Source organism: Taurulus bubalis (genome assembly GCF_910589615.1).
Source record: "Taurulus bubalis genome assembly, chromosome: 5".
NCBI classification, from domain to species: Eukaryota; Metazoa; Chordata; class Actinopteri; order Perciformes; family Cottidae; genus Taurulus; species Taurulus bubalis.
The window spans coordinates 11,667,780-11,692,500 of record NC_136593.1 but is presented as its reverse complement, the minus strand read 5'-3'; the positions used below and the strand labels follow the sequence as shown (position 1 = coordinate 11,692,500).

At 40.9% G+C, this 24,721-nt stretch overlaps 1 protein-coding gene across 4 annotated transcripts in view; it reads left to right on the top strand.

The window, feature by feature from the left end:
* Window positions 1–3,632: 3,632 nt before the first annotated feature.
* kcnab2a (potassium voltage-gated channel subfamily A regulatory beta subunit 2a) overlaps window positions 3,633–24,721 on the top strand; it is a gene marked incomplete at its 5' end in the record, with an annotated part of 46,284 nt that continues 25,195 nt past the window's right edge. The window contains 2 exons of one of the 4 annotated variants that reach the window (XM_079217846.1): window positions 3,633–3,709; window positions 6,372–6,413. In XM_079217846.1, the coding sequence (XP_079073972.1) occupies window positions 3,633–3,709; window positions 6,372–6,413 (119 nt within the window). Of the gene's footprint in view, window positions 3,710–6,371; window positions 6,414–9,007; window positions 9,032–10,899; window positions 11,271–24,721 lie in introns of those variants that run through there. The other 3 variants (XM_079217843.1, XM_079217847.1, XM_079217842.1) reach the window with 3 other exon arrangements.

Sequence of the window (24,721 nt, the reverse complement as noted above, 5' to 3'; positions counted from 1 at the left end):
TGATTCTTTTGTACCTGACAGAGAGCCAATTTGGGCTTGAAACATTATACGTGTCTTAATGTGATAAAGAAGAAATGTTGAGGAGCAGATAGTAGTCAGATAGGAGACAGTTAGTAGTAGTGATACTTTTTAATGTTAAATGTATTTAACATGGTCTAAATGAACTGACAGGAAACTATTATATTATACATTCTACTCTAATATCAACTCCTTTCCCAGTCCACTATTCTTTTTTCTTTCTCTCTCTGTGTCTGTCTGCAGTTTTAATCTGCAAAGTGCACCTTGGACCGTTAGTGCAGTAAATCTGAGCCCTCTAACTTGAGCCAGGCTGAGTCTGTAGTGTACCGCATTGCTGCAGTCAGCAGCAGCAGAGGCAGCAGCAGCAGCAGCCAACCCAACGGCAGCTCACTACAAGCATCTCTGAAAGACTGGTGCATTGCTCAATGTGCCAAAGTTAGCAATCAGGTGTAAACACAATGTTTTGAGCAGTATCTAATCGGGCTAAAACAGCTGATAACCTACTACACTGAGGGCAAAAATAGGCACTAGAGCCTTGAGGCCCCATGTGGTAGTTTCCTAATTTATGCAAACATGCCCTAATTGGACAGGTCGAATTCCACTCCACTGTTCACATCAAAAAGACGACACTGTCGGATTTTTTTTTTGTGACGTATTTGGGCTGGTAATGCAATACGTAAATGTTTTGGGCGGTGACCAATCACTGTTGTTCACTTGATCTGTAAATCAAAACTTGAGTGCAGATTGATTCAAAAGCAACTGAAACTGCAACAAAAATACACATGAGTTGTATATTCGTATTGTGATGGTGACTTTTGTGTCTGGCTTGTTTATATCACTGGTGTCTTCTATCATGACCTTGCGGTAACCTTCTGTAACTTCCCTGGACTGTTTTCTTTTCATATTTTGGTGCTGCAAGCAATGGTTATGTGTTTGTTTGGGCTGAACTTAGTGGGGAGTTCGAGTTCTTTTCTTTTGGGACTCATTAAGGGTTGTTCTGGAAATCAGTTTGACAGGACAAACAGTTTAGGTATGTAATTATTTAGATATGTGTTTTGCACCTGTCCTTGCTCATTCTTACAGTATCAGGATAGTTTCTTACTTGTTCAATCGTATTAAATGCAACATTATACCCTAGAGATGGGCGACAAAAGACAAATTGTATTGACACTGATTGTATTGGGCGAGGGCGACAAACTGGGACTGAAAATCACCTGAAAGGCACCTTGAGATGGCGAGGCCTTTTAAACGAGCAGCCAGAGGGCGCAATCAGAATTTGTTTTGGCAGTAATTTTAACACTAATGCAGTTCTAAAGAGAGCCTGACGATGCTTCAAGACACTTAAGTCTTGCTAACACCTGCCTCCTCAGTTTTTATAAGCTCTTAACTACTTGCACTGAATCGAAACAAGACCGACACCTCCGCCCAACCCACCACGTCCTCTGATCTGCATCAATGACAGACTATTCCAGGAGCCCTTTGCTGTGTACTAGATCTAGTACCATACATTTTACCCATCAGGGTCATGCCATCATCATCATCATCATCATCATCACCACCTGATAGCCGGTCTGACCGGTCTCCCAGCATGTCATGATTGCAATGAATAGGCAGGCATTAAATGAGTCCTTGGATCATGGGACACCTTATTTACAGCCTGGGAAATTGATGTGAAGAGAAAGTCACCTTCATGTTATCGTTGCGATGTCGGTTACAAGACATGACTCACGTGAGTGCAGCCACTGGTGAAATAGGGTAGCATGCGCTCCACAGTTCACGGCTTTGTCAGAGTGACATAGATTCCACTTTCTGTGACTCTCCATTTGATTCACTACAATAAACTATGCTAAGGCATCAGTAGTGCTGCTCACCTCCCTTACAAGCCACATTATTGACTTTATGAACTATATGACATGCGTGTTGATGGCATCTGTGTAAACCTAACCACCAATCCAACCCTCATTGATGCCCAGCTCTCTTGCTATAGTCCTCTACAGCAGTGGCCTGCTTCTTGTGCAGACACTTTGAATTATTCATAGAATCAAGTCGTTCTTGGCAGTGGATCAGCTACGGTTTGCTGTTGTGCACACACAAATATACAATACAGGAAGATAACTTAGGACCAAGACCTTCTTATATATTAATGGTCTCTGCCTGGCTTTTTACTACATTTTACCACCAGAGTGTTTTGTATTTTTGATGTGATTGTGCTTCTTTCTAAATATGTTGTTCAGATTATTCCAGACTGGTATACAAAGCCTTTACTATGAAGATGTAAAACTATTTTTTCCTGTGGGAGACTACAGTGGTTGCCATGGTCTGATTTTATTAATTCAGCTCATGTCCGCAGTGAGGACATGCCTCCATCTAGTGGTGAAAGCATGTAGCAATCTATTGAAAAGGTGATACAATGTCAAATAACGTAATTTACTGAGTCCCTTTCCTGACTATAATTTTACAGTTCATGTTTGACTCTCAGTTTCATATCAAAATAAAAGTCACACGGGCATTGGTTACACTTGTCTTTTCAATGGGACTTTTGTGATTGTCTGCAAATGTCCGTCCACACTTGACACTTTAATGCAAGCTGCCTGATCCGAGAGTGATCAAAAATATTTCGTGTTCAAGAAAGCGGCTGTAAAATGGTGTAAAAACCAGGCGGAAACCTCAGGTTCTGAGTCAAATAGACCATAAAACGAAGTATGCTTGAGGGCGGGCTGGCTGTGATTCACAGGTCGCTGCTGCTACCAGAGCTGCAGCCGGCGTCACTGCTTGGAAGAGGCATCTTGCTTCAGACAAAGTGCCCACTGATCAACTGGAGGGCCGATTGTGTCATTCCAGGCAGGAACATTGTGTCTTCCCGTTGCTGTGAGAGGACATTTGCATTGTATAATTACCCTCTTATGCTCCTGATATTGTCTGAGACCTGTTGATAATTGTCAAATATTTATGATATTATGATTGGCAGTCTTTTAGCGTTTGTGGTCAAAGAAGATACATAACTGGTTATTGTAGCCAACAGTAAGTAAATTGGTCAGTTATGGGTCAGTTACAGGGAGAGGTCTCCTTGCATAACATGTTGCGGCCTTATTTTTTTTATTGTGTCATCTTCAGTCTATACAGTCCATCCCTTTTGATTAATCTCTTCCTGAGGAGAATTAATGGTAAAAAGTATGATATCTTTGACTCGGTTTTTGCCAGATGTTAGTGGCAGACGGATTCTCTCAGCTTCTCTTCTGTATAGTTTCCCTGATGAAAAGCGCCAAAATCACTTTGATATCCTAAATAATTGATTGTTATTTCTAACATTGTTCAACAGCTTTGATCTGTTTTGAACAACATGACATCTGGGGGTGATATTTAACTGGTTGGGTAGGAGTATTCAATCTTCTGACCTTAATGGAGGTGCATTGGTTTGTTGAGAGGGTTGACAATAGCCTAAGTTTCGAGGAACACTGAACACTTTACGCTGTTTTGAAAATAAAACCCCCACCCCTGACACAAGCATACTCTCTTCTTTCCAGAGACACTGATTGGTGATAAACTGTAACCTGCGGTCCCGGTGAAAGAACACCACCCCGGCAGGCTGGCCACGCCCCCTCCCTCCTGCCTAAATGTATCCTGAATCTACCACAGACTCTCCTGCACGCCTCTCCCTTCGACAGTCTGGCTCACCGGGCATGATCTACAGGTGAGGTGATGTGTCCGTGTACACATTACACGCCCAACATATTTCTGTAACTTTGCATGTATGCCCATATTCCAGGTATTGAGGATGTATCAACTAACAGACCATTTTGAGTAAAGTTTTAAAAAGGATTTCAATCGATTACATTATTGAGCTAATGCTACGGCGCTCTGCCAAGCCGATTGCTTGGTAAATGCAACCCGTAACCTGTGTTGACGTGTGCAATATTGTTTCAATATAAAAAAAAAATAATCTGTGTAAACTGTTTCCGAACTAGGCTAAACCAACACTTTAGTGTCTTCAGCGTCTTACTTACCATCACTTAAAACCTTGCAGCAATCAGAACTTTTGGTCAATTACTATAAGGTGAAATGATTATATAAAGTAAGACAAGTGTTGTGATCTCAACAAAACCAGCCAAACAGACTGCATTACTCTATTATATTATATTACAGACAATAATTATTTAAGTGCAACTAAGAATATAAAGAAAGAGAGAAATAAAACTGTCGTTATATCACACATAAGCATGCACACTTTGTACATCACTATTGAGGACATTGTGATTTATTTTTGTATTTATTTAAGGTTTAACCATTCATTACCTTCACCTTAATCTAAACATAACCTAAGTCTAATGAAGACACAACCCATTTACAGTGTGACTGCATTAGGGACAACACATCCCACCCCAACTGGTAAAGTCTGAAATGGGTCCCTGAAATTGCGACGTAGGCCAATTCCACTTTGAAACACTCCATTGCAGGCTTGTCACAGCACATTAAAATTGTACTTGTCTCGTTGCATTTTGCGTTTATTCGGTGGAAACCGCAGTATAGGCACCCATGTTTGTACAGATTGTCCTGCACTCTGATGTTTAACCAGCATGTGGTGCCAGTCACACATCAGCTTAAAAAGCATCTGTTCCACTCTTCTTGTCAAGCAGCGTTTTGGCTGTGTATCACATTGTGACCAGATTGGGTGCAGTGGCTGTCAGCTATAGGTTTTGTGATACTTTATTAAAACTTTTGGGCATCTATTGACACTTTTTTTTTGTATAGACTTGAATATCATACCAACAAAAGAGACTTTGACATTTGGATTTGCCTTCACTGGAAATGAGTGGGACTCGGTAAAGCAGCTCATCAATATCATTCATAATTTTTACTATACTTGTTTGTATCCACTACTTTTTCACACATTTCTTGAAGTCTCTGCCTAACTTTGCTATTGATCTAAAAGCGTAAAATGTCTTGTTACCTATATTTGAAAGGTAACATCATCAAACATCAAATTGGAGTGTTGCTGCCTTTTGAGATGGAGTTGACTTGGAGTTGTTAAACACCTAATTAACCTATGATGCCTGGGTAGCACTAAAGGCATGGGAGTCCTGAAATATTAATAGTGAAAGTTATATTACTATTATGTACAGGTCCATTATAATATTATTATTATATTGTCAACTACTGTGTTTTATAGTATTTCCTTTTTAACATTTTTTTTTGTCCAATACTGAATTATTTATCTCAAAGCGGAGGTGCAGGTGGAAGAAGCTGCTAGTTTGCCAGGTACAATGATTTATAGATGAACTCAGTTATGTTTTAAACCTTTTGTTACAACTAGTGCCTGTGCAGAGTGCTTGAAAGTGGATAAATTAACCATTATCAGAAAATGCATTTTTTTTTGTGCTTAATTAACTCAAAGATCACAACTCCTGTTTTTGGCACCTGCGTATGCTGCATTCACATGGAATCAGGCAGATGGTTGACGGCAAACCAGAAATCATCATTTTAGTGTTCAAGAGCAGGACGGTAAAATGACGTGAGCCTTTTGCTGTCCTTCGTGACATCATTTACAACCAGATGTTTCGTAGTTCCCTCACACAGAAAGCAAAAGAATATAAAGGAGAAACCTGCATTTTTTTTTTTTGCGATGTTGATGACTGGAATATTTACATAACATAGTCGACAAAATAATTTGATGTAATATATTTTATTCCATCACCATAGCAATATATTGTCATATGTGTTTTTGCATCCTTCCATTCCATCAGACGGTTAGTTTTTGTTTGTTTGTTTGTTTGTTTTTCTGTGCCGCGTAAATGGAAAGCTGCTTAACTAGCTGTCTATACCTTGCAGGCAAGCATTGAAAGAAAAGACAAAATCTTCTAATCTATATGTGTAAACTCGGTGTACACGCTGAGATCGGCTAACTTGATTAAAGCTGCCGCTTGTACATTGGTTTGGGAAGTCAGAAAATGCATTGTTAGATTTTATTTTGTAATTTTCAGTTTTTGAAAAGTAAAGGATTTGTGCAAACACGTGCACAAAAAATAGATTTTTTTTATGTAGTTTGACAACCATTTTTTGTGAAGACTATGCATTGAGTGTGTAAGGGTCATAGTGCTCAAACTTGTCCCACAAACACAATTTAACCAGTCAACATTTTAACAAGCATGGACTTCTGAATGTTGCATTAAATACACCATATATATTCTTTTCTAATGCCGTATTACCTACTGTACTCTTCCACATGTTTGAGTCAATATCTTACGTCACCTTATTCTCTGTCTTAAATTTCTCCGACTACCAATTTCTTCCTTTTCCAGCTTATATTAATCCACACTTTCCTGTTTCCTGTTTCCTCCTTCCCCTATTGTCTTCAGCGCTCGTTATGGGAGCCCCAAACGACAGCTGCAGTTCTACAGGTACTTGTCTGTCTCTGTATCTGACAATCACTGTTTGGTGTCGCGTAGCAGTGTTTTATCTGTGAAGCATTTTCTTTCCGTTTTTGTAGTATATGTGTGTATGTGTGTAACGTATGTATTTTTCTATACATGTGCAGTATGCATTCATAACATTTGTGTTTTTGTTCTTTTTTATTTCACTATAATAACCTTGCTGTAGAGACTTGCTGTTCTGTCATTTAAAACCATACATCCATTAGTAAACCTCTGCAGCGTAGATAACACTTATCATCTACTATTTAGCTGGCAATGCACTATCCAGCTTAAACCTGATACGGGGGATGCTGGATGTTGTTGCAAGGTTGCTCACAAAACCTTTGAATCGACAATAAATGTCTGCGTTTTAATGTTTTGTCTGCATTTTTTGTTACCGTTTTTTTTTCAGCAATGACACCTGAGACGCCCGCTTGTCTTGTCAAACTTGTGACTAAGAAGCTCCTTACAGAACTGATATCTAGACATATTTTTTGTTTTGTCTTTTATTCGGCATGATTAAGCAGATAGTAATTTCCTTTTATTCATCATTTCTATATTAAACCATAAACCCTTTTGACCTCATGGGAGTTCAACCTGATCTGTCAGTGTTGGGGATGAGACGATGTTCTCTTCGGGTTGCTGGTTCTCACTCCTCCAGTCGTGTGCCTTTTTAGACGGACGGTCTTTCTGCTTTAGATTAGTCATGTTTTATGGTCTGATATCAAGCCTTATTCTGCTGATCCAGTTATAAAAAACCCTGACTATGTGGGTGTACTTATAACGAGCTCCCTACCGGATTTTTATCTTGGCGCCTTGCACATTTCGGTCCTTTTTTAAAGTGCAAACCGTCCCACAAGCTGCTCTCCTGGCCTCTGTGAGGGGGATCGATTAAGACCCCTATCTCTGTCTGTCCATCACTTTGACAGCCTAACGGGCTGATGCTGTAAAGGGAAGTTGTATTCTTTTCAGGCATCTCAACATTGTAGCACACACAGTGTATAGCGTTTAGCACACTCACTACTACTCACTCTATGCAAATGAAGTCGGAAAGGAGTCAACAATCATGTTGACAGTATTTAGATTTGGCACAGATTTGTCCTAACCCCACCTTGTCTTCATGATACATTATATTTTATTATTGTCTTGTTTTTTTTCTCCAGCATGAGTTGTAGATATGTACTATTCTGTGAGTCTGACATGATTTATGTCCAGAGCCATTTTATGTTTGTCTTCATGATTCTGTATGAAGAATGCTTTTGGTGAAATATATCCGGCTTTTTACAGTTTTCAGGGGATGGAGTGCTTTCCGTTCATGAAGCTTATTGACTTTTGACCTCTGTATGTCCTGTGTGTCCATTTAGTCCATCCCAGGTGTCGCAGCTAAATTGCATTTTTATTGCTCATATTTCAACCTCTTGACTGAGTTTGCTTTTAAACAAATATTTAAAGTAATAAAATGTTAACTATAGCAACTACAACTTGTCTAGAGTACTGCATTGTACCAGCTTGGTTAATTACTAAGTCTAAGAATTATTATATAGTGCTGGGAAGGACTGAAAACAATGTGATTACCTTAATACATAGTTTGAGGCCATATCTTCCATATTGGTTTGCCTTCAAACCGGTGTTTTAATTATTTTTTATTTTTAAACTTGGACTGACTTACCTGACAGAAACCATGGAGAGTGTAAATACACTGCACCAAAATATGCAGCTAAAGGCAGATTATGTGCTTTTAGTGTTTGTTCTTGCGCTAGTGATATGGATTACGTTGTACTGCCAAATATGTCTGAAGTCAGTGGATGTTACTCTAATTATATATACTGTATATACTTGAATTATATATGAATTATACAGATTTACTGAGGTGTCCATTAGTGTTTTAGTAATCGTCAGAGACGATGAAATGAACTTGAATTAAACTTGGATGCTTTCCTCTGTGTAAGTTATGAGGCCTGTTCTGAGCAGTTGTGTTTAGAGTCCTTATCATCTGACCCACACTCTCATTCTGGCCTTGACCTGAACTAACACAAGACTGTTGGAGAGAGATGCAGCAAGGCGTGCTTAACCGGTGTGGTTTTCATAATTCCTTGTGTGGAGAGTACTTGAACATGCTTGGTGTTTTTTTTTCAGTCTGTGTGTGTATGTACAGTATATCTTTGCTTTATACTCTGCACGTTTGTTAGTGTGTGTCATGTGCACACAACACTCAGGCCCTCATTATTGTCCAGCTCTTAGTATTCTTTCCTGTGGAACAACAATCAGAAGCTTTTAGTGCAAAAGCTTTGGTGAATAATTCAGGGCTGATATTATTTGCTGCGGTTAGCAGAAACAAGACGGGCCACTAAACGACATAAATGGATTTCTTCCACGAGATCTCACAGGGAGGGGAGGAGGAGAGGTGTTGGTTGTGGTAATAGAGTATGGTCCAAGTGGTGAGGGGAGGGAAGGATGCACTCTCTTATTCACTAATTGGTTTAGACGTTTCCTAGTAAGACACTCCCAGTTTGGGTGGACCCGCTTCATCGCTGTCTGCAGTGTGTGTTTATAAGAGTCAGTGGCACCCCGCAACCTCGCTCATGAGCCGACCCCCAAGAAATCGGGTGAGTTTGAGGAAAGATTTGCACTCATGACCACATCTAGAGTGTTTGTTTGTGTGTAAGGGGATGGCACAGTGATGAGGAGTGTGTGTGTGTGTGTGTGTGTGTGTGTGTGTGTGTGTGTGTGTGTGTGTGTGTGTGTGGGTGCGGGTGCGTGTGTGTGTGTGTGTGTGTGTGTGGATGCATGCTGCCTTGCTTGAAGTCGCCTCCTTTAGCTATGTCTTCTTCTGTCTCTAAGCAAGGAAACCAGCTGTTGGGGAAATAATAAATAATTGAGAATTTGTGGGAGAGATCCAAGTCACGTCAACGGTTTGACTAATATTTTTCTTCCATGTTAGAATTTCAAATGGATACTGTTGGAGGTTTTTAAAGTCTGTCTTTTGTAATATATGCTATATTTTATATTGGTTTAGTACAGAGGCAAGGAATGTGCTATTCAAGTGTTGTGTTTCTCAGTGGACTTTAAAAAAGATATGTTTCAAACCAGCCGTAAAATATTATTTCCTTATCCGGTGTTTATAATGAAGAAGAATGACGCATTCTGATCAAACAAGTAATTCTTGTTGAGGATACGGATGTGGGGATATATAATGTTTTTATTTGAGTAATTATTTTAATTACCTGTGTTAATATGCTTGTGTAAATCTCATTACGTGATTTTGAATTTATCCGTTATATTCATCATAAAGTGCTCCTCGTGTCATACGTTGATATTTATTGGATTATTTGGCTTGACTCCCATACTCTCAAAATCATGGATATGAAGTTTGCTATAATGAACTAAGAAATAGATTGTGATGTAGTTTCAGCAAATTTTCATGTTTTTTTTGTCAGACAATTTTTTTTATGTAAATGGACATCATCATCATCTAATTTTCCATGTATAATACTTGTAACACGTTTCTAGAATGACTAATATAAATTGCAGTCTCACTATCATACGGTGCATTGCGTTTGTTGCTGTTACTCAGTAGTGCAGTCAGCATTAAGTATTAAGTTTCATTCTTGTAGTGATGGTGGACCTGTCACAGTGCTGCCCTCTGTTGTTTTTATCCAGCATAACACTCTCTAGGCTCTCTGACTCTTAGAGGAATCAAATCAGTCAAGCAAAAGTGAGTGTGTGTTATACAGGAATGAAGACTAAATGGTTCAAACAAATACTTTTGTGGAAAACTCAGTCGCTTTAAGCTCGCTGAATTCCTGAACCTAAAATAAAGGCCAACTTTACAAAGCACGACAAGTGCATTTGGTGTTGTGACAGGATTTTTTGAAGCGCTCGTGCCCAAGTGTGTTTACTTTTTTTGTCCAAATGGGGTTTTTTTTGGGGGGGGGGATTATATATATATATATATATATATATATATATATATATATATATATATATATATATATATATATATATATATATGTATTTTTTTTCAAATTATATCGTGGACTCCTCTCAGTTTGTCTCTTGGCACTCCCTCTTAGCCCAGTCAGAATCAGAAGTGAGGACGTGTCGTCCCCTCTTGCTCGGTGCATGTTTGAATGCCTCCCTTTCGCAGAAAGCATGTGTCCTCTTTGGTCTTGCTTTTTAATCACCAGCAAGCCACCTGAATGCTCCCTATCAGTGTAACCCTGCCATTGTGTAGCTGTCAGGGGAGGGTGGTTGCGGGCCTACGTTGTGCGACTCTGATTACAGGATGCATGGCCGTGTGCTGCCCCGAGCAGGAGAGATGTTTTTTTATGGGAGCAGGTGCTATTTAAGGAGGTGGCTGTGCTCTGCTGGCTCCTTGCTCCGTCCATGTCCCCACTTGTGTCCCTACTTTAATCTTTTCTGCACGGGTCGTCTCAGCATCACAAGGAGGAGAAGGAGGGAGAAGGGGGGGGGCATGTTTGCGGGAGGGTACGCTAGTGGCGCCCGGGGGGCTCCCGGCAGGCGCAAGTCCAGTTACTGTCCTCCTGAAAACCTGCAGATCCCCAAACCGGCAGCGCCAAGCAGCGGTGTTCGAAAGAGCAGCAGCAGTGGCAGCAGCAAGATGCTGTCTATGACATACAGTGAGAGCATCCGGAGCGGGATCAACCGCTACCACTCGGACCAGGGGCTGAATCAGCCACCGGCCAAGCCCCCCGACCCGGCTGAGCTGCAGAGAGTCCGGGAACAGAAAGCCGCCGCTCAGATTAAGAACATGGAAGACTTCCTAAAGATGAATGGCCTGGCGATGGAAGAGTGTGTGTCCTATCAGACAGGCATGAAGTACAGGTAAGAGAGGGGCAGAGCTCGACAGGGACTTTGATACTCCAGAGACCTGGACAGTGGTGGGGTTGACGACCAGCAAGTGAGGGCAGCGTTGTGGTCGAGGGAGGTCAGATACTTGAGGGTCGACTAAAAAGGTGTCTGCCATCATATCGGGTTTTTGTTGAGTTTGGCATCAAAATTCACTATTTTGTACCGTTGCTGTTTGTAATTGACTAAAATACATTCTGTCATCAGAAACTTGCGCAGTCAGGAGCATGTTATCTTTTTTTTTTATATCAGAACAGGCTTGCTCTGTCCTCTGGTCAAACTGCACTCATGCAAAGATGCTGAAGCTCAGGTTTTATTTTAATCTTCTAGGTCGGTGGCATATTTACCCAACTCCATGGGAAGGACAGGCTGCTCCATAAAGAGTTACCTGGCCCCTTAAAATCTTACTCCGACTTTCTTCACTTCCCCCCCTGATCTCAAAGTGATTACCAGACAGAGAATTCTGCCCAACAAAAATGAACAGAAATTACTACTTTCTGTCTGTTCAAAGTACAACTGGGAACTATCAGTAACGTACATATAATAATATTAGATATCGTGGATGATATTGGCATAAGATAACATCGTAAGATTGTCATAAGTTATTGGCTTGGTCTAGGCTGTCGTGTTTTCTGATCTTATTTGAATTTTGCAATTTAAGGTTTTTTTAGCTCATAAAAAGTTAATGTTTTGGAGATGCAAAATGTTGTACTACCATTAATGCCGTATCTCGGCAGTGTGTCAAAAATATTGATTTGAGTTTGTCAGTACCCCAACTTAAGTTTTAACCCCAGCCAATTTAATGGCGAAAATTGCGAATGGTCTGCTTTCAACTAAATACTGAATATCTCCTAAACCCAGAGTTTATATATATAGCTATATTATACAGAGAACCTGTGTGAACATAGATAATAAGTTCATATATGTATTAGTGGTATATTAGTTTATAATAGTACACAGAAAAGGAAAACATTTAAAAAATGTAATATATCGCAACTATATTAATAAATTCTGATACATTTAATATATATCATAGTTTTATATGTTAGGAGTATATGTGCAAAGTGTGGGTTTGATTGAGTGAAGTTACATTTATTTAATAATTAATTCAGTTCAGGATTTTCGAGCGATCGTGTCAACTCATCCGAACACTGAAAGTTCCCCTATTTGGACTAGTAGGGCTTGGGAGATCGATGAAGAGGTTGACGAAGGTCTGAGCCCCCACAAAGTCCAAGATTAAAGTTTATATGTACATATTTTTATACCTCCTAAAGATTACTTATAGATGCACCAACAAGTATACAATGTACCTTCAAGGCAGAACAAGAGATGCAATTTGAAACATCTGCTCACTTTCTTTGTCATAAACACAATGGCAGCAAACCAAACAGCCTATTTTATGGGATGTTGCTGTCCGTGTAGCAGGCTGAGCGGCTGTTGTGTCGGCTAATAGATCCCGATAAGCTGATGCTGTAATTATCATGGACATGGATAGCTATGGTCCTCGCACACAGGCATGGCTGCTGTTGTTTTTGACCGAGACCAGTGATTAGAACCCAGGTATGGTTGGCTGCTGTTGCAACGTCTGGGATGACCAAGTTTTACTATCGTCTGCAGGCAGTGTTGTGTGTCAACGGCGTGCTGGCATGTGTCCGCGGCCATAGTTACCTCCCTGTTGTGTAAAGCTCGGTCACTGGCCCATGATGGGTTTGGGTACAGCTTGTAGAAAAAAGAGTTTAATATTGCTCAAGACATGTGTGTTTTTTATTTATAAACCTGAGAGAGCCTACTACAGAAATCTTCAAAATGATATACCAGTAACACTTAAGCTGTTGTTTGATCAATCTTTTTTTCTGTTCATTCTAATGGATCCTGTAACACATCTCATTGTGATTGATGTTATTTCTTTGAGGTGTTGTATTTAACCATTGGTCTCGGTTTACCACAGGACTGGTAAGCCCTGCCAACATCTGCTGTTACTTGTATCATGATCGCCTGCAACTCTGCTAATTGGTGCTGCAAGTACATGTGACATCTGATTCCAACTCATCATTATTTCAGCTGTGTGGTCAGGAAGGCAGGCAGGCCAGCGTTGCTACCAAGCTGCATTTAACCATTCTTAACACTGCCATCACATTTTACAACAAACACAAACAAAAAGGTCATATTATAGTTTTTCTTCTTTTGAACTCTCTTGTTGTGTTGTAGTGTTGCTCACTACTCTGCATGCATACCTACACACTTTGCTTTTCTTGTTTGGCAGACATTTTCATAATGGAAGATATTTTTTAAACATGCAATTCCTTTTACCTGCTCTAGATAGAGTATAACCAGGATTGCTTCAAAAGATATGATTCATAGTCTTGACTCTAATACTCATTTACTAGTTAGTGTGAGTAGTAGTTATCTTAGAAATATTCCTGATCATGTGGGTTTAAGGTTATACATTTTTGTGGAATTCAAATTAATTTCAATATTCTGCCCTTGAAACTAAACACTCAGGAGGCCAATTTGGAAAACAGTCCCTCGTATCTATGTCCTCCCACCAGAGCCAGGCAGCGGGTAAAGGAGCCAGCTTGAGTTCAGTGAGGCGAGACAGGAGGCCTTGTGCCTCCGGTCTGAGCTATACTGTATGGAGGGAGACGGGAGACTGGGGAAGTATAGATTTCTGGAGTGACTTAACACTAATGGACATGGTGATGACCTCCAATTAGAAGTTCATACATGCAAAGCTTTGTCGGACCACAGCTGTCCCTCAATGTATAGTACGCCTACATTATATCCTGGATCATGTTTTTCACCTGTATGTAATGAAATTAACTGAAAAGTTTTCAATTACTATTTTGATTAGTTATCGGTTATAAAGCACCAATGAGCTTCATTGGTGCTTTCTTTTAGTAGTTTTATTGAAGAATAATTTGTCAAGGCTTGGCCACTAGGGGGCAGAAAAACAAGCAGACACGAGTCATCACTGCATCAGCTCATTGACATGTAATTTATATATGCAGCAAACTTGGAGGAATATTAGCACCTGATAAATGTGTCTCTTATAGACTGAACAAAATGTGAGATGCTCAATTATGTTCAACAGACCCTTTCTCTGTCTGTCTTTTAGTGTTGGTGAAGTAGTGCACAGTAGGTTTAAAGGAGCTTTCTGTGTTGGGGATGATTGGAGCAGCTTCCACTCACAGTAAATGTGCAGGCTGCAAAAGCAAAATAGTTTGCTCAGGGAAAAAAAAGGAAAAAAGCTTTTTAAAGCTCAAATGTTTGTCATTTTAGCACTAAGACTTCTATATTGCAGTCATTTAATTTATTGTTATTTTGAAAAAAGGTAACTAGTAGATTTACTAAATAACAGAGTGAGAATGTTTAAGTCTAAAATCTAAATATAAGTTTCAATGAGATAAAGCTTAAAGAAGCAGTGAATTATTTCAGATACAATGCAAGTTTAAGCAAACATCTACAGAAATACAAATACTTCAATACATATGTAGTCTCTTTGTTTTTCAACGGTACAAAGAAAAACTAAATACAGCCGAAACATAGTTGAGGTTTGAGCATGTCCGTTTACGAGCTTTACAACTTTTAGAATGTACAGTACATCACACCCACTGAGTCGGCTAGTAAGTGGCTCCCCTTTGAGTAGTTCTGTTAACAACAGCTGATCTCCACTAGATGGTGACAATGCTTCACTTTAACACCTCATACACTTCTATGCCTCCCACTCAGTGCCATGATGCATTTACTGAGCACAGTGAGTGCATCACTTCCACACTGCTGAACATCCTGGCCAACTAGTTTTGATATTTATCAGTTTCTATTAAGTTTAGCCAGGTATTAAAACAAGACCAAAAGATGACAAACCATGTAAAATATTATACCTGTCACAAGGTGGCAACATGGAGCAATGTTTCTTATTTCCTTTAAGTGTATTGCCTCTGCTTCAAAGTAGGGCTGGGCATTATATATCGTATATTATGTCAAGATGGCGTCTTACATTTTTGATTTCGTAATATGGCCTCATCGATCATGGCTGTTTGTGTCTTTTCCATGTTTTAAATGCTGCATTTATTATTTGCCGTGACCCTGCCGTTGATTATTATAGTCATTAACTGATGATTATTTATTAAAACAATCGTATTGTGAAAGCATCAATAGTCTGCTCTATAGTGTTGCGGCAATGTAGATATTGAGGTATTCGGTCAAAGAAATCATTATATTATATTATTATATATAGCAATCTCTTTCACTTATTTCTCACTAATTTCTACACAAGCACACACGCACTCAAACCTTTTGGTGAGGACATGAATCTGTACTGATCCACTCTAAACTGTAAAAAAAAAAACTAAAATTTTAGCAGCACGGCAGCATGTGTGTCAGACTGTGACGTTTCTCTTCAGGCGATCCCCTACATACTCCAGAGCTAAATTTAGCAGCACACTTGTGTCCACAGCTGCAACTGGATACAGCTGAACGGGCTCTACCCTAACCTGCTAATCCACTATTTTACCTCAGGCCCACTGCCTCGTAGTCGTGCCACGTTGATGAAAGCTGCTGCATTCTGTGTTTGTGCTCCATCATTGCCACATGAGTGGTAGATGATGTTTAGGCATTTGGATAGATTCTGTGTCTCTCCTGTTCCTCTCTGAGCTATCTCTGTCTGGCCGGGTCTGACAGCCTGTCAAAGTGTTCTAGTCAGAAATGTTGTGTGGGCACAAGAGGTGGGAATGCCAGGGATTACACAATTCTATTTTGTTTTGGTGTTTTGTTATGTTTCAATTTAAGTCTATTGTATATGTCAGCTCAATGCAATGTCTTCATGATCACAGTTAGTACGTTGTTTTTAGATTCCTGGAATGGCCATGTGTATAGTTTTAACTTGAATAATGGCACAAGAGGATTGTTACTTGAAATAGTGACAAAAGTCATTGCCATCATTGGTTATTTACAAAGTTGTAACATCTGATGCATAAGCCTTTATATTTGGTTTGTATTACATCATAGTTTTAACTTTATCTCTGATTTAAGTCAAGAAGCACAACCATGGACTTCAGAGGCCGAGCACTTTTATACCTGTACTCTTTCATCACACTGCTGAACATGGATGCGTTTGCAATAAAGCATGCAATATCAACACCTATGTTTACATTGCTATGGGCTACTAGTTATAAGTTAAAAGTGTGGGAGCAGGATTAGTGACAGAAAGGGGCATTCTAGCAGGACATTTTTATTTATTTAATTAAAGCCTGAAAGTGCCATTTCCTGCAATGTAGAGACATTAATCAAGACCAATAAAGCTGTTCTTTCACTATAAATCACAGTTTATATTGCACACTATATTACAGTGCGTGTCACAGGATTTTGTGAGACTTTGGTCCGGGGCAGTTGTGCAGGGAGAGGGCATGCAGCGAGGTCCAGTAGCTGCTCTGCTTGCTCCTTTGTTGTGGAATCTATGAACATTGCTCTTTCTCGCATGTACTTTCATGCCTATCCGCATTAACCATGTGTTTTTTCTTCATGTCTGAAAGAGTGTATGTCTGTGTGTATGTTAGTGTGTGTGTCACTGGAGGCTGCAGGGAGACCTCTCTGTACTTTATGAATACCCAATAGTGACAGGAGGTAGGAGGCGTCCCTCACCCCTTTAGACACTCAGGCTTCAGAATTGTGCTGTTGTCGCTTTGGAAGTTTGTACTAAACAATGTTCAGTATAAAATGTGAAGTTTTGTTTATTTTTCTTCGGGCCATGTCTATTGCTTTTGTTTTCTCTTGAACTTCACATTGAACATCAGTCTGCATCAGTGTTGAATTTGTAGGGAAACCTACCAAGATTTATTTTGTACATCTCTTATGACATTTCCATTACAAATTACAAAAAGGTCTTTAGGCAACAGAAATTGTGATGGATAGACGTAAATGCGATAAGTGTTATTTCTCAAAAGGTCAGGTCTGAGGCTCTCCCGCCAAAGAGGGAAGCTTTTAGTTAATTTCTGTGGTTTTGTGTTCACTGGCAAATGTAATGCGCACGGAAATGTTCTGTCACGGTTGACCGATTCATCAGAAAGGCAGCAAAACCAGGTCCTGAGTTTGTTTGCAGTTGTTGTTGTCTTGTAAAGTATAAAACACATTCTCTTAATTTCCTTTTTGGATTCTGCTAGTACTGTCTAGCATTTGGTTATATTGTGATCTATTTCCTTTCAAATAGCTCCTTTGTCGTAGTGTTGGTGTCGGCCGAGACCTCAGGCAGGACTACCAGGCAAAAGGCTTGAGCTGGTCTGACCTCTCAGCATGTCTATGTCAGAGATTTAGAAACAGCAGGCTGACCACATTATAGACCTGCTGCCTTGTGTCTATATTCATACAGCTGGAGGCCATCCAGGGTGACGGAATCAGTTGCTGAGAAATGAATAGGAACCATCTGTTTCATAAGCATAACTTGTGTGACAGGGCCATCAATTGGAGTCATACATGGGTCATACACTGTAATAGATCTGTGTTGGCCTCCATAGCTGTGAATGGTCAAGGTCATCAGACACTAGATTTTCATAAAAAATGTCTTTCTTATTGACTGTTGTTACCATATGTTGGTACATTTTGCCAATGGATGGTTTGGATGGCTACATCTGGCTCTGAACAGGGTTAATGGAGATAATTAGAAAGAAAACTTTCACAAAAGGTCAGGTATCCTCTCCTACACATAATTAGTGCCTCTGACTTCTCGTTGCTAAAATGTTACGCCTGTCCATCATGGCAAGCTATCTAGCAAGTGAGTGTCTGATATTATGGCTTGTCCATCTCAAGGTTTAAATGGTACATTCTAATCAAAGATACAGGCATGACATCACGGTACAAGTGCCGATTTAAAGATGGGTCAGGGTTAGGATATTCTTCTGTAATGAGACCACCAGGCCCTTTCACCATTAGTTGAGTTCAATTTTCTCACATATATTCCCACTGAAATGTGTGCAACATTTCTGCCTAGCAACGCTCCTCTGTGTGAACCCTAGGTATGACAAATGCACACAGACATGCACGAGGATCTTCCGTTGAACAGGACAGACTATTATGCTTCCTCCGCTCTCTTCTCATATAAGTGAGCACGCTCCCTCGGACTGTGTAACTCAGCCCTTTTTGGTTAATGCACATCTGGTTACACAAGCCTTACATGGCTGGGGGCTCACTATGGTTTTATTGTGGTCAACATATTCTCTTAAACTCACACTGTGTATTTACTTTATTGCATCCTGTATCCAAAATATGTTGTCTTCCTTGGAATAATATCTGGCTATAGTCACCCATTGAATATACAACAATTTACAAATATGTTGTTTTTCCCCCGTATTTGTAATGACATATAATCTCTGAGAATAGCTGAAGTCATTGTAATGAATGTATTGCGTAATAACAGGGGTTCCCTGTTTTTTGATTGTCTCAGCGCTCCCGCTCTGTTAGATCTGTCAATGGGAACAGCTGAAACGACAACTCCTCCTGAGCCCTGCTGTCTGCGGGGAATCTGTCATGTTCACTGGAGAATTAAGAATTGTAGCGCTCGCTGCACACAGATGTGACCCGCTTCTCTCCACACTGTTATCTCAGGGATTCCCAGAAAAGCTAGGATATTATTTAGCTTTAGCTAAACCTAATTTGATCTAACATTCTTTGTGAAGCGCTATTTAAAACCTTCAATAATTCCTCTCTTTTTTTTAATCGTTTATATCCTGGAAATTAGAATAAATGTTAATTTACTTACATAATGAAAAGTACATCAAAACTGAACAAAAGAGGAATGCTAAGACAACCTATATAGGACAATATTCTAATGTATTTGTCTGCTTCAGTTAAGTACATCGTCATTACAGTGATGAAATGGTCAACCATTAGAAATGTTCGGACTCAGCATTAAGTTGCTAGAAAAGCATTACCACATCTGCCGATCAACGCTGTCCATTTGTCTGACCACACATCACTTTCCATTAACTCTCTTAAGCCCTTTCACCCGCTTTCCTCCTCTGCCTTGCTACTGCCATCTCAGAGATGCTATCCTTTACACTTTGTTACTCAAAATCCTCACTAACCCTCAGTAAGTGGAACTTTAACCTCCATTAGACAGCTGGCCAAGAGTTACACATGATACAACTGTGGTCATTCTCAGCTAAGTGAGCAGTGCACTAACAATCACTGACGGTCACAAAGTACATTTTCCTGGCCTGCTGCCTGTGGATACACCGTCTTAAGTTAACGGTAAGAGATGTACAGAGAAGACGGCTACACCAGAAGGAGAGGAAGTAGTTAAGAACAGGTTATTCGGTTTACCCAGCTTGAAGGACCCTTTGCCTTGAGATGTAATTCCCATGTTTAATTGTCGAGGATCTCTGCAGTAATAAAACCAATGCTTGCCCAACTAGCTTGGACAGTTCAGGCCGAGCGCCCTGCAGCAACTCTGGATGCCAGTTCATGTCCCAATCCCAGCTCGATGGAGGTACCCAGACTCCCCCTGACACCAAATTAGTGAACGGCCACATGAGACACCCGCGATTATCAAGTTTGGGAGTCATTTTCCCCTTTCAGTGGCTAAGGGCGTTCTTTGTGTTTTGTCTAGTCTCATTGTGTAGAATTGATTCAGAGAGCCAGTGACTATTCTTGGAGCTAATGCTGCCATTGTGGGGAAGGATCACTGCTCATGACAGTGGCCAACCGTACCTTCGTGGTCAGAGTAGATTATAATGTTCTGAAGATTAAAACACAGTAATTGTCTTTTCCCTCTCTGCCACTGAAGTTGCTCAGCTGCCGTATGTGGGCTGTCAGCTGTCCGAGCAAAACCTCCTGTCCATCCAGGACGGACTACTGGGGCTTTTACTGCCACGATCGCCAACCCTTCTGAAAGGATTAACTGAACAAAACCAATCATTTAGTGTGCGTGTTTCTGCAGCTTTTCTCTCTTGTATTGTTAATATGCAATGCAGTATTGTGAGTAAGAGCTACGTAGTGAATTGTAATCTAACTATTGGTTCATGTTGTTTTCCTTCTCCATCTGCATGCCCCTTAAAAAGAACACTGTTGTTGGTGGATTTTACTCTGCTGTAGTCGTGATTGCAGAAACACATGTTCAGCTGTACGTCTCCAGCTTTTCTCTCCTCTTTCTCCCCCGCACATTGAATGAAGCACAGGGCCCTATTGGGGCGCTGCATTCACACGCACTGAGTGAGTGTCTGTGAGGGGTTTTAGCAGCTTAGTAGATTTTGGGATAACCACTAAATCAGGCACTTAATCAAGGCAAGGAGACAAGGCCACGACTCAAGGGAGGACATTGTGATAATATGTGGAGTGGGAGGAGATGGATTTATTTTCTTTCCACTGAGATTTGCTCATCAGGGCTATCTAACAACCAGCTGAGCGCTAACAATGGTAACTGATGGGATTTGTTTCTCAGGTATTGTTCAATTGTGTCCCCTTTGCATTACTTTTTATCGTAAAAGAACAGTCGTGCTTTGGGTTAAGTCACCCAACTGTGCGCACCATGAACACAATGTCACTAATTAACAATTTAACAGCGGCACTCTGCTTCATTATGTAAAGATCAGAATTCCTTATATTTAGTTCAGCATCCTTTATGACTGATTTATCTAGTAACTAACAATGAATAGAGTTCATTCCAAAAATGTGCTTCTGCAGACTCTGATGAATGAACACAAAGCAGCTAATAGTTCAGGTCAGTAATTGCTCAATACTAGCGTTAAGAAAAGAATCCTAATTAAAGTGTGCATGGAAAGACTGAATGAGATAATATACGTGTAAGCATTTGTTCAGATTGACTTTGACCCTGAGATCACCAGCAGGCCGGGAGGCGATGTGTCCTCTGCAGTGCAGTCTGGTGTGTCACGCAAGTGACAACTTCCGTAATGAAATGAACACAGAGGTAGTTTATGGAGCTTGAATGTCACGCAGATGAAAGGCCTCCCCTTCAGTAATGGCATGACTGCGCTGTATGAGTTTTGATAAGTGGGCACATGTGGAACAAGGTCGCAGGTTTCTAACAAAATAATAAAATGTTTCACCAATCATCTCTTGACTTCACAGCAGTAGGAGGAGACCATTACAATGTCTGTCAAGCATGCTCTCAGCAACACCTGCAAACATTGTGATTTTTTTTTTAAGGGTACCGTACCCGCCATCATGCATTGATAAAAGTGTCAGTCATCTTTAATGATCGCCTTTTCTCTTTATCTGGTCTTTTGGTCCTTTTTTGTTTTCCAGCAAATGAAATGCATGCTGTCAATCTGAAGAGAGTTGGCAGATGTGCCTGTTGTGAATTATTAAATCATAGTAAGTGTGACAGGCATGGTGTATTGGTTTGAGCATATTTGTTGCTCACTCTGTTGGCACATATTTGTAACAGTTTAGAGCTCCTCAGTGGCGGTTCTACATGTAATTACGCCCCGGGCGAGACCCCCCCACAACCCCCCCACAACTCTGTGTTCTGGATTGAAATCAAGGCAGAGTTACTGAGATCGCCAAAAAAGCTCTGAAACCCTGCCTCCATTTCAACATCCTGTCTTTGTGAAGCAGGTTTTAATGAAGTGACAGATTGCATATAAAGGTTTAAGGTACGGAGTAGAGTCAGTAGACTGGACATAAACAACAGACGTCGGGGCTCGGTCTTTTTCTCCCGTCACCTCGAGACGGACCGGCTCGTAGCAGAGAAACAAGCTCAGGGCTCCACTAATGCAGCGTCACGGTGAGTTGTATCTTTATGCACTTTATAATTGTATTTATGCCGGTCGTATTAGGTCATATTTATTAGGTCATATTTTTCGTCTACACCGTGAAGGCCGGTCCGTGAAAATATTGTCTGACACAAAACCGGTCCGGCTCAAAAAAGGTTGGGTACCACTGCATTAGAGTACGGCCCCATAGCCCACAGTGGATCCGCACGCCGCCGCACCCACACACACGACCCGCAGCCGCCCCCAGCAAGCAGCCGCAGGGGGCGCCAACCCCCCACACAGCGACATGATAGATATTGGAAAACCACTTCACGGCCCAGATGATTATTATTATTATTTTTTTTAAGTGGTCATGCCGCCCCCCACGTGTCATGAAAAAGTGCCGCCCCGGGCGGCTGCCCGGGTCGCCCGTGCCCAAAACCGCCCCTGGAGTTCCTGGTAATTGCAAGGCGTTGGTGCAGTTGGTGTCATGTCATTTAAACAAAAAGTAAAGATTATATATACAAATGGTTGCAATCTGGGTTGCATCTGGTGATAATTGTCAGTAAACTGGACAAATTGCCAGAAGGGTCAATAAGTGAAAAATGTTTGTTGCATTGATTCATTTAGGTGATTGATCACTAGTCCGTCGGATGATGCATGCTTATTGATTATTGTACGTTGCACTGCACAACAGTCAATAAATGTGACGATTTTCAGATGCAGATAAATCAAGGTTCAACAAGATTTATATGGTTTAGTAATGACAAGGAATAAGTTGTCACATGGTTTCAGTCGCCATGAAAAGTTATGGCAGGGTATTAAAGCCTAAACAATATTCTGTAAGATGAAGGTTGTATTTAAATAAATACATTATATTTCACCCCTTTGCACGGTATACTGATGTTGGGGAAGTGTTCCCATATCCAGCTGGGTCCGGAGTTTTGTCGAGCTTATTTTGTGGGTTTACGTGAATCACAAAACTGAAACTATATCTGTGCAGTCTGAGCTCCTGTCCCGGGCCTCGCCCACTTCTCAGTACCTTCCCTATGTCACGACTCCTGGAGCAGAGCCGAGTGAATCGTGGCATCACATTTCCACAGCACTGGCAGTGAGTGCATAGACTGTACCATGTGGACGCCATGTCAGACTGCTCCTATGCTCAACTGCTTTGTCGACATTAGTGGAGAGCGAATGACATCAGCGTCCAATATGTTCCCCATCAACCTCAACGAGAGTGCAGGACATACTGCTGCAAAGGTGGCGAGCCCATCTATCTTGCCCATATGCTGCCTCGGCTGCCACTGTAGAGACTGCTATGCATTCACATTCATGCTAAATCAGGGGCTTCCTGTTAAATCTCTCACACACTTCGTTAAAGGAGGGCACATTCAGCTGTCTTGACTGGCTTCTCTGCTCTCCTCACACAGTGTGAAATTTAAATCAGATTTGAGTTAAATTAAACCACTTCTCTCCTCAGGGCTCTATTTAAGTCTCGGAGACCAAAGGTCATGGCTCCAAGAATAGAGCTGTCAGTTAGCAACAGCCTGTTTGCTAGATTTGTGTGATGGAGGTTGCTTCCTCGACTGCTTTACAATACATGTCTGCTCCTAATGGCAGCTCTTTTAATTATCTCCTAGCTCCTAGCACACTAGCTGGTCCACTCAGATAAGCTTCATATTCCTGGGTGCGTGTGTCTAATCTTCTGTCCCTTCAATCTGCATCCACTGTTGCATTTACTCCAATTACTGTGGTGTTTACTTTCAACCTCCACCCATTATCATTTTGTTACCACTCACCTCGTCTAAGAATGCTCTCATTGTTCATTAGATGAGTATCTAGTAACCATTAATGGCAGATGTTATACGGGAATGTATTCAGACGTTTTATGCTGCAATATTAATTATTTAAAATTTTTGAGGGAGAATCGCAAGGAATTATGGAATATTGACGAATTCAGCGTGCCAGTTCAGTCTTAAACAGCCCTGCCTTTAACATGTATTAACACAAATGAAGTTACATAATGAATATTTCATGGCCAGTTGAACACACCCACGTGAGAGCCCCCTTTTCCGGAGCCATAGGCTATTGCAAAGTCCTGACCAGTGCATATTCAGCTTCCTCCTCTTTATTCTGACAGAATAAACAATATTAGCACTGCAGGGCATCAGGCGGACCAAGAAGAGAAAAAATGAAATGCACTACCCTTTTCTTAAGAATGCTGCTGTAAACACAGCAGATTTGCCTTGGTCTCTCACGCTGCTGTAGCTCTCTGATTATTCCTCCTCATAGCTTCTCTTCATATCCCTCCCACCACATTCCCTCTCTCTTTCTCTCCCCCTCTCTCTCTCTCCCCTCCCATCTCTTGCCTGTGTGCACCGTGCAGCTTTACGCTGAGCACAAGCCATACAGATGTACGTTTAAGCCAGGCAACGGCCAGAGCTGGCAAGTGAATATGAGGTTGCCCTTTTGCTAACGTGCAGTAGTATTCAGTAGAATATCCAGCAGCCAGCACAACTGTCAAGGCGGACGCAGAAGGCGAGATGAAAACCTCCTGGAACTGTGTGTTCGTGTTTCATTCTCTCCATCCCTTTGTGTGGATCTATGCGTTTCCACTCTTAATGCTTGGCAGCAAGAGGTGTTATCTCTAGCACTGAGCTCAGCTTTAAAAGAAAATTGCAAGACTCTAAATCTGCCTGTCAGCCTCTGATGAGTCTCTGATTT